Consider the following 13,452-nt stretch of genomic DNA (forward strand, 5'->3'; position numbering starts at 1 on the left):
TATTTAATTTTTTTTTAAATTCATATTCACCACACTTGCTGTATAATGATTCAGTAACTTTCTCCTGTACAACTATGTATTTTTGCCCTCCATCCTATAACCTCATAGCAACTACAAGTATTTGTACAGTGAAGCCGTTGATCTCATGTTAAAAGCTTAAAACTATGTAAAAAATCTAATTTCAATAAAATATAAACGCTCCAAACTTCCATCAGACATTAAACGCAGCACGTCGTGACCTGCTCACCAAGCTGACCACCAGGCTGGCGTCAACATGCCGGGGGGGGTGTAGGGCACCGAGCAGAAGTGTAAACATTCCCCACTCAGCACAGCCTGTGAATTCCCATCAGAGTACCGACACGCCACAAAGTACCTCGAGAGCCATCTGCAGTACTGCCTCCCGGGCGGCCGTCTCAGCGCTCCGCTGTCACTCACCGTAAGGCTTTGCCTTTAGCGATGGCGGCCGCCGAGGGCCCGCCAAGCTCCGGAGCTCATTACGTAACTATGCGGCTGTCAGTCAGTGCCGAGCAGACGAGGACGGCTCGGGACGAAGAATGATGAGGCGCATTCATCGAAACCACCGGCAGCGATTTGTTGAGTTTTTATCTGACGTTGGGGGGTTCGGAGGAGGCCACCCTGGCCACCGGGGAGTCGGGATCTCTCGTCAAACAACATAAATAAGCCCCATCGATCCGAAGGTAAGAGGGTCATAGAAGGCAATTGGGCTGTCGCCGCTCATCGTGAGCTACGGTTCTGTTGCCGCGGAGCGCCGGGACGTGGCTGATGGGAACATTATAGGACAATGAAGAGCGGCGAAGTTCTTCTTCCTTCGCTCACTCCATCCCTCCTCTTGTTAGACGGCGTCAATACGCCACGCTTGATTTCACAGATTAGTCGGATAATTATCATCCCTCTTAATGAATTCCCCGTTCCGTCTGTGCATGCAAATTTTAGACATCTTCAAGTTTAAAAAAAAATAAAAGACTTGACATTGTGTTGTATCTGTGCTTTTTGTTTTTAAATTCCCTTGCATGAGTGATGAGCGATGAGCCTCGTCTGCGCCTGATTAGCATTATAAGATTCTCCAGAAATCCCCCGTTTTGTTGGGTCTTTGCAGGAAAAGCTTTCAGGGAGCAAGAAGGAGGATCTTTGAATAAGGAGGAAACTTTATTAGTCGCTAACTAAAGCCCATGTGTGCTCAAAATTCAATTAACTTTCCTTCGCACTTTCCACCACTGCATCTCGACCCATGGGAGAAGAAGAGAGAAACATAGAAAACTTTCACGGACCAGATAAGAGCAACTGCAGTTCACAAAATGTTGGGGAGGTTTATTTTTATTCCTTTTTTTTTTTTTTTTTTTTACTATTGAACAATAAAAAAAAATACAATGAAATATGTAAAAACAAAAACCTCGCAGAGGGAAAATAGTTATTCAAGTATAATAAGATTTACCTCGTTGTTGTAAAACTGGCCTCAAAGTCATGCAAGTTTGTAAAAACACGCATGCAAAAAGGCTTTTCGGACATTTTATTGAAGTTTACAGCGAAAAGTTTCATTAAAATTGGCTTTATGTAGAGATTGGAGTAATTTGTGGTACTAACTGAAAAAAAATAAACCTTTTATAAAAACATACTCTCCTTCAAAAGATACTCGGCTGAACAACAAAGAAAAAATAGGTTAAATTTTAAATTTAAAGGTCATTTTACTGATCCGGCCAAATCAAGATGATGTTTCTTTCCCCTGAACTAAAATGAGTTTGGCACTCCTCTACGTGGGTATATGCACTTCATGCATTAATTGGTTGAAACTGACAACTACTTTATCAAATGGTAATGCCGTTTAATTTTTAACCTTTTTTTTCCATTACTCATTGCATCCGAATGCACAAAGTATAAACTGTTCCTGACTTAAATGTATACATTTGCATGCTAATAATTACAAATTTAATCAATACCCGCAGCAAAGTTTAAGTGTTTTAATGTTTCCAGAAGTTTTAATTAATTTCAAAACACACCATAGATGACGATCCTCACGATTAATAATAAAGAATTCAATTCAGGATTAGCAAAAATTTAAATTCTCGCACAGCACTGATATAAACAAGTTTTTAAACACCAAGCCGGTGGTTGGTTTTTTTTTTCATCCACAGAAAAAGATACGTACATGCACTACCAATCTAGCATACTGTAACAGTACTGTATGGCATATTTACCATCAAAAACAATCTGAAAATATTTATCAGAATGGAGGAATTTACTTAACGAGCCAAGCACTTGCAATACCAGGTTGTACCACAAGGTGGTGCAGTGACTCACTCACTCTGTCGTCCAGTATCCATTAACAAAACAACAAAGTACATTCTAACATGGATAAATAAAGAATATCATCGCTGAAACTCAAATGGACTCACTACTGCCATCCAGTGTACAAACATGGCATTACACAAAACGGACCTAGACAATCATACCTTTGCGTTTTCACGTGAAACGCGGCGTAAACGAGGCCTAGGTCTTAAATTTACATCCTCGGTGCATATCAGGAACATTTCTTCCACCTTTGTTAGGATTTAGGAGCAGCTATTCTGCATTTCATCACAAACGTCACTTTTCCCACTTTTGCCACAGATCCCGTCGGCACGCGCCGAGCAAAACCTGCTGAAGTAAACGCTGCACTGCATCTCGTTCTATTTCCAAATCCTCCAACAATCCCGTTCTCCGAGAGCTTCCGATTCACCAGGCCCGCGGGGGTCAAAGGGCACAGGCCGAAAAAGCAGAAGGCGGCAAAAACAGAATTAATATTCATTTCACAAATGCCGGCTCCTCACAGCAACTGAAAGAACTAAACCAAAAAAAAAAATAAAACTATCTAAAGCAATTAACCTTGTGTCCTGGACGTGATGTGTGGGAAACTTAACGAGGAGGTCCTCTGCCTTTAATTACTCTCCAAAGTCGCCGAGCCCGGGCGGGATTAAAAGTTGTCTCAAGGTAAGGCGGAGCGACGGGAGGAACCTGACGTCTGCACATCTGGAGAGCGGGAGGCGGCTCAATCTGCAGCGGCGCTCAGTGACAACAACAGTTCATATTCTAACTCCCACTCAGAGCGTACCTGCAGCCGACAGGCGATAAGGACTCCCGCAGACGGTGTCATGACCCCTCGCAGTAATAGTCAGTAAAAAATGTAATATTCCATTATGGAGATGATGAAGTCCACTTTGCAGAGTGTTGCTGCTCAGATTGATGTTTATATGGAGCGGAGCGGTTGGTGAATCCTGAAGAGGGGCGGCGAGCAGAACAGGACTCGTATGTGGAGTTTTAAATTATTAATCTAAACTGAAGACATCGTCGTTAATACGAATCCATTTTCAAACCAAGAAAATAAATTGCATCTCGTGGAACAAAAAAATCTGAAAAATAAAAGATGGAGCTACAAATGTTAAAAAAAACAAAATAAAACACTCAATCTTTTTTTTTTTTTTTTTCTTTCTGTCCTCATCAATATTTATGCTGTCATCAATATTCTAGGCTGGTGGTTATGAGAGGAGGAAGACAGGGAGATGAAGTGTGTGTGTGTGTGTGTGTGTGTGTGTGTGTGTGTGTGTGTGTGTGTGTGTGTGTGTGTGTGTGTGTGTGTGTGTGTGTGTGTGTGTGTGTGTGTGTGTGTGTGATGAACATCCCACTGAGTTCCTGCTGAGATTATGTACGAAGCAAACAGTTTACATAAACACCGGAGGAGGAGGAGGAGGAGGAGGAGGAGGAGGAGCGACCTCACATGTTGCTGATCTTTAAAATAAAGTCCATGAATTTTGATCTCAGAGGTCCTCTTCCTCCTCCTCCTTCCCCTTCCCCTCTTCCTGCTCCTCCTCCCCTCCTCCTCCTCCTCCTCCTCTTCCTCCTCCTCCTTCCCCTCTTCCTGCTCCTCCTCCCCTCCTCCTCTTCCTCCTTCCCCTTCCCCTCCTCCTCCTCCCCCTCCCCTCCTCCTCCTCCTCCTTCCCCTTCCCCTCTTCCTAATCCTCCTCCCCTCCTCCTCCTCCTTCCCCTTCCCCTCCTCCTCCTCTTCCTCCTCCTCCTCTCCTCCTCCCCCTTCCCCTCTTCCTCCTCCTCCCCTCATTATTAAAGTCATTATTTTCATGTGATGCAAAACTGACCAAGAAAGTCCATTTCCACGTCTACACATGTTTTTACTCACTTTTTTATTCTTTTCCACGACGTTATTCCTCTTTTTTTTCTTCTTCTTCATTTTAAATGCAAACAATTCTAGTGACTTTTAGGACAAATAAATGTGACTCCGGAGGTGGAAACTCTGGTTTACTGAGCTTTACCAGGACAGGAAGAGAGACGATGTTATTATATATTATTAATTTTGTCTCCAGAATGACAATCCTCAGTCTTGAACTCCTGTTCTCACCACCTGGCTCAGTCGTTTCCTCGTGAATGCATTTCAAAGATTCCCATTTCGCCCTCAGCGTTGTTCTTCTGTGAGTAACTAGAAAGCACATCGTTTCCAGAGAGAAATCTCTCCTTTCAGGCGGAGTACGTGCACACGCAAACATTTCCATGAGCTGAAAGCTTCATTAGAGAAGTCCCGTCCTTCTGTTTGGGGAATAACGTGTTTGTTCTCCCTCATAACTGTGATCACTGAACTTTCTGACTGAAATGTGGCTCACATTAGAATTAATCACTCTAAATATTCACATTCACTGTGCAAATGCTCTCGGTTAAATGTCTCAAATTAGCATTCAGTGGGGACCGTGCCGAAATCAAACAGAACTGAAGCGGTAACGTGGATGAAGACGGGAATTTATTTTTAAAAAATAAAGTTATATAAACAGGAGACCTGAGTGATTAAGTGTCGCATTTGCATAGAGGAGCGACTGAGCTCCTTTGTAAACATCGATGCTCCTGAACGAACACGAGGATGAAAAATAAGAAAGTGATACGACACCATCGTGTCAACGCTGTTTTAACAACATTGTCAGGAAAACTGTTATATAATGTATATATAGAGAGAGAGACAGAATTGTTTTGGGTTTTTATTGGAGAACGCCGATGCTTTTGGCTCGTGTGGACGCTGCGTCAATCCGAGGTGGTTGGAGGTGGATGGTTGGTGGTTGGAGGTGGATGGTTGGTGGTTGGTGAGTGGTTGGAGGTGGATGGTTGGTGGATGGTTGGAGGTGGATGGTTGGAGGTGGATGGTGAGTGGTTGGAGGTGGATGGTGAGTGGTTGGAGGTGGATGGTTGGAGGTGGATGGTGAGTGGTTGGAGGTGGATGGTTGGTGGTTGGAGGTGGATCAGCGCTCCGGGGCGTCGGTCGTTCTCTGGCTTCCTGTGGTTTGATCCAGCAGATGAGCTGAAGAAACTCAGGCCACATCCACACGAGCCTAAACGATCTTTTTCTTTTCTCCCCGGGGTTCTCCAAAGAGAGAACGTCCACACGTCACTATGAACTCGGCTCAGGGCATGTAGTACATACATCAGGCCTTTAGGGGCGCTGTGAGTCACCAGAAACGCAGAAGAAGACACAGAGCACATAGAAATTTAGAAGTAGACTCCCGCTCAGAGACGTCTCTATATAACTCTGAGCTCTATAGGTCTATGGCCCTGCTGCTGCAGCATCAGTCGCTTCTGCAGCGCCACCTGGAGCATGGAGGCCGCCACTGTTGTTGTTATCAGATGACATCATCTTTTATCCACAGACGATGGTCTGTGCCCCTCAGAATGCTGCCGAGCCGAAGTCTCAGATAGAACAGAGTAATAAAGATCATCAATAACATCACCGCTGCTCGTGTCCCTCCAGCGGCTTTTGGGGAAACAAACTTTACAACTCGTAGCTCATTTTGAATTATAGAATTTTGGTGGAAATCAAAAATTAAAAAGGTCGCAAGTCATAACTTTGACCTGCGTGTCGGATGGACTGGAGCAGCAGGTGTAAAATGACATTACAGGCGGCGCTCCGTCACCAACTCCCCGCTCAGTCCTTCTTCCTGACGGCGCCTTCAGCTCTCGCAGTTTGACGAACTCTATTTCGAGATTAGCGGCGGCGTTTAATCAGCGGGGTGAAACGCAACCTGCGCTGATCCCGGCTCACGTTCCCGCCGGCGAGCGTTTCCTTCTCACAGCGTTTAAAACAACAGACATCAGAGGAACTGAGGAGGGAAGGGTTCACTGCAGGTACAAATATATATTTTTAATGTTTACTTAAGAATATATGAAGAGAAACTTTAAAAAAAAAAAAGCGTTAAAGAAACATTCATCTGAATGACTTTGTATCGTCATGGCAACGCAAGTTTTTGTCTTTCTGAAGATTCCTACTTGATTACACTCACAAGTTACTTCTTTAAAAAGTAGTATACTTGCTTTTTAACATCGAGGAGTGAAAACGGAAAGCTTGAGAGCTTTGAGACGTCCGTTTCCATGACGATGACGCTCGGAGCCTCTGAAAACACAACCTTTCGAAAACGGCCTCCAAGGTGAAACTTTTTAAAATTGCTCCGCCTCCATCGCCATGGAAACAGGGGAAAATACAACTTTTCTAAAGTGCTGCTGCTCATGAGCACTACGACTGTCGTAAATAGTGCTTCTGCACATGCTCAGTAGATGGACAATTGGCACATTAGCATGTAGCATCACAAGTTTTTTTTTTTTAAAAACTCAAGTTAAAGCTCCTCATCTTTACAAATCTTCATCAGATAGGGTGGAAAACAGTGTGTGTTCTTTATTTCTACACATGTTGAAGAAAGTGATTAAGCTCCTTCACTCCTTCACTCCTTCACTCCTCCATTCATCCATTCATCCATTCATCCTCTGTTTCCAGTAAATGATCATGTCTGTTTTTAAAAGCGGTGTCACCTGAACTCTGCCGGCGTCCTGCACACAGATTATTTCTCCACATCTTCTGGATCGCCCTGTTCTGATCTTCACATCCACATCTGTATTACTTAAAAGACCATTTTTCTGAAACAGCTTCACCTTGTTAATACAACTTTGGGTTATTCTAAGAAAAATCTGTTGCTGTAAAATACCCTTCACGTAGCATAGCGTGTTACCGTGGCGTTTAGAGTGAGCTGGAGTTTAGTTTGCTTTTTTTTTTAAATCAGTATCACAACTTATGTTTTCCACCTTTATCTTCTCCCAACTTTCACAAGTTGCTTCCGTCATATTGGGAACGAGCTCGTACGTTCACTTAAACAGTAAAACGTCTTATTTTCTACATATTGTTTATGTCTGCGTTTCTCCTCAGAGTCGGGAATCAAACCGGGGTCCTCCCAGTGTGAAGCGAGAGCCGCCCTTCCCCTTCAATAAACTGAAATCTCAGTGTAATGAACACACAAGTCCTCATGACCTGAGGAGGAGATGATGGCTGGTTTCATCTGCAGCCAAATCAATGTGGGCGGAGGTTATTTCAAACGCCGCAGGACGTCTGGTCAACATCAGCCCTCAAATAACTCCAGCATCTAATCTCTAATCCCGTTTAACCCCGAAGGAGCTCAGACCCCACTCTGCCAGCTGGAATAAACCCTGAAAGCTTCGCCGGTGTGATTTTCACCCCTCCAGTGTGTGTTAGTCACTACTCCGTCTCCTTGGGTTGGAGCTCCATCAGCAAACAGTCGGCCTCTGAAATCGATACCCTGAAAATGTGAAGCCGAGTTTTTAGCTGTTGGAATTCCACTGCAGTGACTCAGAGCCACAGCCACGAGCGCCAGCGTCACACTGAGGCACTTCATGATTATAGCGTATTGTTCTCACACTTGCGCCTGGTTTCATTACAAAAGCAAAACCAACAGCACCCACTAGTGGCCCGGCATGAAAACTACACCGTTCTGAAACGGTAACAGTGTAAACACAAAACCGTCGTGAAACGGAAAATGAAGCGTCCAAACTTCGTTCACTTTTTCTGGAATTGAAGTTGAAGCGGTGGCGCGGTGGGAAGCGCTCCGATCGACTGATTAATACCACTGATTGATCCGTCCAATAGAAGGGACACAGGCCAGATTAAACCCACCCACTTTAGTAAAATCCAGCCTAAATCCCAATTTTCTAAATAAACTTATAAAGCTTTAAAACTTCCACTAAATATTGAAAAGTAGTGGTAGGAATGGGTTTCCACAAAGAGCCAGCACTGATCCGTCCCATTATTATTTAAAATCGACCGCCTCTGGAAGTTTGGTACTCCGATGTGTGTGTCCCACTATGGGACATTTTATGTCCCATAGTGTCTGAAACCAGAGTAACCGAGCTCATGTGTGTCCACGTACTGTGTGTATCCATGTGTTCTAATCAGCCGAGCGTGTCAACATCTAATGTCTCCGGGTCTCTCTCTCGTGTCGTGTCCAGGCGGAGGGGACACCCAGCAGGACCGAGACAAGACTCGACCACAGGATGAAAAACAAGCTGCCCACACTGACCGCCACAGATGGTGTATATATATCCGCCACAGCACCCCCCCCCCCCCCCAAACAAAGAGTGTGTAGAATCAATCACTGGAATGGCCCTAACGGTGGAGGCGCCACCACTTGTACCTCTGGCACACAGTCAAAGTGGCGTTTTCACCGGCGGCGTAAACAGACGCCGCGGCCGTCTGGCACGTCTGCACATCGCTGCACCGCCGGTGATCAAACCCAAAAACCAGACAGACACCGACTAGGTCCTCATATCATGTTTCTGTCAACACTGATTCAGAGGAGGAAGTTTGTTATGTTTTAAAAGAATCCAACCATTCCAGGCCTTTTGTTGTCTTTTCCACAAGAGTCACTTCCATCGTTGTTAATTTAAACATTTTGCCATTTTTTATGTCTTGTGTACAAATCTCAGTTCAGTTGGTTGATTTTGTGTCAGAAAATCAGAAAAAACATGTAATTCATAATCTTTTTAGTCCAACCGGATAAAAAACACTTCATAGGTCAGATTATACTTGTAGGTGTGGTACTGATACTGAACTGCTGCATATCTTAGTCAAACAGAAGTCTTATTAGTTTTATATCAATTATAATTAAATGCAAACAAGTTCTTGTCGTTATTATTCCTCTCATGTGATTTAAAGTGATGAAGTAATTAGAAATGATAAAACATGATGAACACAAACAATCATTTCCACGTGTTATTAAGACAGAATTAAGGGCATTTTTTGTAAATAAGTACTGCAGGATCCTAAGATGCTTTTTGTGAGGTTTTCATTCAAATATGCAATTTTTACTCATATGATTTACTTCTTTACTTTGAAAATCCAGAATCACTACTTACTGTGCACTTTAGTCAACTTTTGATCAACTCTAGTTTGTCCAATAAGTTTATGATTCCTGCCTTAGAAAAGAGTTATGAATAAAGATGGTTTACACGGGCAATTCAAACCAAGTTAATGTTTTTCACAATTTTTTTACTTAAAGTTACTAAAAATGTGAGTCACTTCTGAGAAATGTCACTTTTTTCTTCCACTTGTAATTTATTACATTTCCAGTAATATAATTCAGGTTATATTGTTTTGGATATTGCACATGTAAGTTTTTTACTTTTACTTAAAATATATTTGTTGCCTACATTCTCTATTTTCTGATGTTTTTGTTAATATATTTTTCCTATATCCTATATATTTTTGTTCTGAGTGATATATGTCTACATCATAGAATGATAAGGGAGGTAATATTTAAATTCCACTGTGTGTCTTCTATGTACAATTGACAATAAAGCTCACTTTGACATAAGCATTAATTCAGTCATTGAGCATTAATACACGAATGCTTTATATTTAGTGAAACTTTAAAAGAGCAGGTACACTTTGTTGTCACGTTTTTTCTGGAGAGAAACATCTTTTATGACATAACACTTTTATGTGAGACATGAACACAGAAGTTCTCCCTCTCGGCCAAGTTGCCTCGACCACGATGTACTTTGTATGATGAGTATTGATTGTATAATTACAATATTTGTTATGTGGTTTGTGTGCACTTATTTTTTTGTTTTCTGTTTATGTTAACATGAACTACTCAGTGTGGGCCGTTTGAAATGACTCCTCCAGGATAAATAAAGTATTTTGAATCTTGAATAAGAGCCCATGTTAGAACATTTTCCAGGATGAAATAATCCTATTTATTCTATTTTACTGCGGTCAGACGGTGAATCACTAAATCCAAACAGTATAACGGTTTTCACACTTTCTGAGAACATGAAGCCAACAACTCACCCAGAAAAATGATGGTCTGCTTCCTGGCCGTCTTCACCTTTTGGCTTTCATGCTTGGGGGGTCTCCGAGTGTCGTTGACCTCGGCGCTGGTCGACCCCATCGACCGCCGCAGCACCAGGATCATGGCCCGGCACATGAAGGCCACGCCCACCAGCACCACCATGTAGAGGATGAAGGCCAGGAAGATGCTGAGCCGGTACATCAGCCAGCGCTCCCTCAGGTTGGTGCAGAAGGTCAGGTTCTGGACGGGGGTGTCCTGTAGGAGGGGGACGTGCCCCTCCGTTCCCGTGGCGATCAGCAGCGGCAGCGCCACCAGGAAGGACACCAGCCAGGCTAAGGTGATGAGGGCCGAGGTCCGCCGCCCGGCGAAGGCTTTGAAGTGGAACGGGTGGCAGATGGCGATGTAGCGCTCGAAGCTGAGGGTGGCCACGTTGAGGATGGTGGCGTAGCTGCAGGCCTCGAACAGGAAGTTGTAGACCTTGCAGGACCCGTTGCCGGATGTCGACGTGAAGGGGAACCAGATGGCGCTGTAGAGTTCCACCGGCATCCCGATGAGGAGCACCAGCAGGTCCGAGCAGGCGAGGCTCACCATGTGGTCGGTCACGTTCTTCTGCAGGTAGCCGTTACTCCTCAGCAGCTGCGTGGCTCTAATGGTGACTGAATTACCCACGATGCCCGTCACCAGCATGAGGCTGTACAGGCTGGTCAGGAAGATCTTGACCGCGTAGTTGGGTTCGAGTTCACTCCAGTCCTTCTCCTCCGCTATCTCCACTTCCTCGCTCATGGCTGCAGAGCGGAGAGCCCAGATTGTTCAGGTATCGACCAGCTTATCAGTTCTGCCGCGGCGACCCGCGCCGGGATCCAGAGATGACCCGACGGTTCACTCTGTGTCCAAAGTACTACACTCTTTAGTACTACACTCTTTAGTACTACACTCTTTTCCAGTGGGTGGGAGCCACAAATCTCAACAAGAAGTAGAAAATACTAGAGCACTTTTTTTACTTCCTGTAAGGATCAAGAATACTTGCCGTCTCCAGAGAGTGAGGCTGGGGGTTCTGATGACGGTCTACGGACCGGCGTGGTCCTCTCAAGCCTCCGGTCGAGTCTTTCACTGTTTCACACTCGGCTCTGTTAGCAAACTTTCAACAGGCTTCCTCCTCCCTCTTACATGGACGAGGCGGTTAAACATTAAACACCAGCTCAGGCAGCATGAGCAATGAGGCCTGTCGTCATTTCTTATCATCCGTGCCACTGCCCCCCCCGTACAGAAACTCCTGCTTGTATTTCTTTGTCGCTACTAGAGATTAGAAACGTGCTTCAATCAGACAGGAAGTGAACGTTGTGGCCAAATAAATCAAGTCGTGTTGAAATTTATGACCTTGTAGTTTTGTTTGGCGATTGTGTCAAAGATAGGGAGAGGAGATAAACGCTCCGGAGAGTAATGCTGCATTAAAACAACACACCCCCCCCCCCCTCCACCCCCGAGGTGTTTAGTAGGGATAGAGCCAGTGGGGGGGGGTGTCCTAACAGGAAGCAGACAGTGGTGAGTGGGTGAGGTGAACATGTTATTCACTAATGTCTGCAAGAGGTTGGATATTCCTACAGGAAAGTCTTACTCACTGTGAACGTGGGGTTCCTGATATGACCCCGGCTGGCCGGAGAGCGGGCGGATCAATGAGTCGTCAAAGGAGAACCAGTCCGCCACGTCTTTTAGTTTATATTTTTAAAAGTACCAAAATAAAAAATAAAAAGTGCATTGGAGGATTAACAGCAGTGTGGCTTCTCCAGAACCGAGGATGATGACCTTAAATAAATTCCACTCCATTGGATGACATCATTAAAAACTGCAGAGGTGATAAGAACGTCAGCTTTGTTCAAATCCTCCCGGACGGTACGTGTGGGGTGAGGTGGACTCAATGGATGCCAGACACTGCCATGGAACAAAAAACTCCTTTATTCTTAAACAAACAGAAACTAAAAGTCCAAAAATCCTGCGGTCAGGGAGCAAAAGTCGAAGGCCTCAGGGAAGCTGCAGCTCGAGGGAGGAGACCACCAGAAAATACTAAAAGCTGCAGCACAAGAGGGAAGGAACACTAGAGCTGGAACATTAAAACACAAGACAAGTTCCTTATATCCTAAAAGCAGCAGGTGCAGCTCATCACACTCAGGCACAGGTGAGACACATCAGGTGAGACACATCAGGTGAGACACATCAGGTGAGACACATCAGGTGAGACACATCAGGTGAGACACATCAGGTGAGACACATCAGGTGAGAGCAGAACAAACATGAAGCGTGACACTCATATTAACAAATAAACCTCAAAACCAAACGTCTAAATAATAAACTAAATTATAAACCCGACTGAAACTAAATGAAACCCCCCCCCCACCTCCTCTCGGTTCAACCATTTTGAAGGTGAAGCAGGAGGAGAAGGTGAGATAAAAGTGCTGTGTGTGATAGTGATTGGTGAATAAAGTGTGAGTGACCACCGGGCTGTTCCGGGGCTCCACCGCTTCCTCACTCTTTCTCCTGAAACGTGACCAACTTCCAATAATGTCGCTCTTTGTTTGCTGAACCTGGAGAAGATAGAACATTCACCTTGTGTCCAGAACCGTGGTTCCTCCTGTAGAAAAGTGTTAAGACGCAATCATGCAAACGACGACCCTCCAGCATCCTCTCATGCAGGGAAAGGACGTATTCAGACCTATTTTTTTAACTTTTAACAGTATTTTAGCAGGTGACCAGCCAATCTGACAGATAGTTCATGAGGATTTCTTTCTTTGAATCACGCCCAGATTGCTTTTAGGAAAAGCGGCGCCCGTCCGCCCTCCCTGACCTCCAGACTTCTACGGCGACGTGGTGGAGTAAAATGCCAGCTCACAGCTCTTCACTAAACTCCTCCATTTCTTCCTTTTCATCATTTCAAAGTAAATTTCGGAGGAGTCGGAAACTCTGGTCGCTTCCTTGCAATTTGTAATTTGTTATTACGCTGCTGACGATTTGGAGTTGCAATAGTAATCCTACTCCTATCAGTAATCCTGGGCAGGCAACTCGTTGAAAAGATCCTCCAGTTTCTACATGTGCCTACAAAATAAAACACACAAATATATATTATTCATTTTGATGACATGTAAAAAAACAAAACAAGGATGAGACAAACAAGTCATAAATAAGACTTATTTCTGTTGTGGTCCTCATAAAATAAATAAAAAATAATAATAAAACATATGAAATAGTGACGTTATGGTGAAACATTTAAAAAACTAAATTCCGT

At 44.1% G+C, this 13,452-nt stretch overlaps 1 protein-coding gene across 1 annotated transcript in view; it reads right to left on the reverse strand.

The window, feature by feature from the left end:
• gpr39 (G protein-coupled receptor 39) overlaps positions 1-11,298 on the reverse strand; it is a 32,546-nt gene extending 21,248 nt beyond the window's left edge. Inside the window, exon 1 of the mRNA XM_080477800.1 lies at positions 10,175-11,298. Coding sequence (XP_080333926.1) covers positions 10,175-10,958 — 784 coding nt within the window. The 5' untranslated portion in view covers positions 10,959-11,298. The remainder of the gene's footprint in view (positions 1-10,174) is intronic.
• Positions 11,299-13,452: the final 2,154 nt, after the last annotated feature.

The sequence above is a fragment of the Lipophrys pholis genome (assembly GCF_963383615.2).
Source record: "Lipophrys pholis genome assembly, chromosome: 13".
NCBI lineage: Eukaryota > Metazoa > Chordata > Actinopteri > Blenniiformes > Blenniidae > Lipophrys > Lipophrys pholis.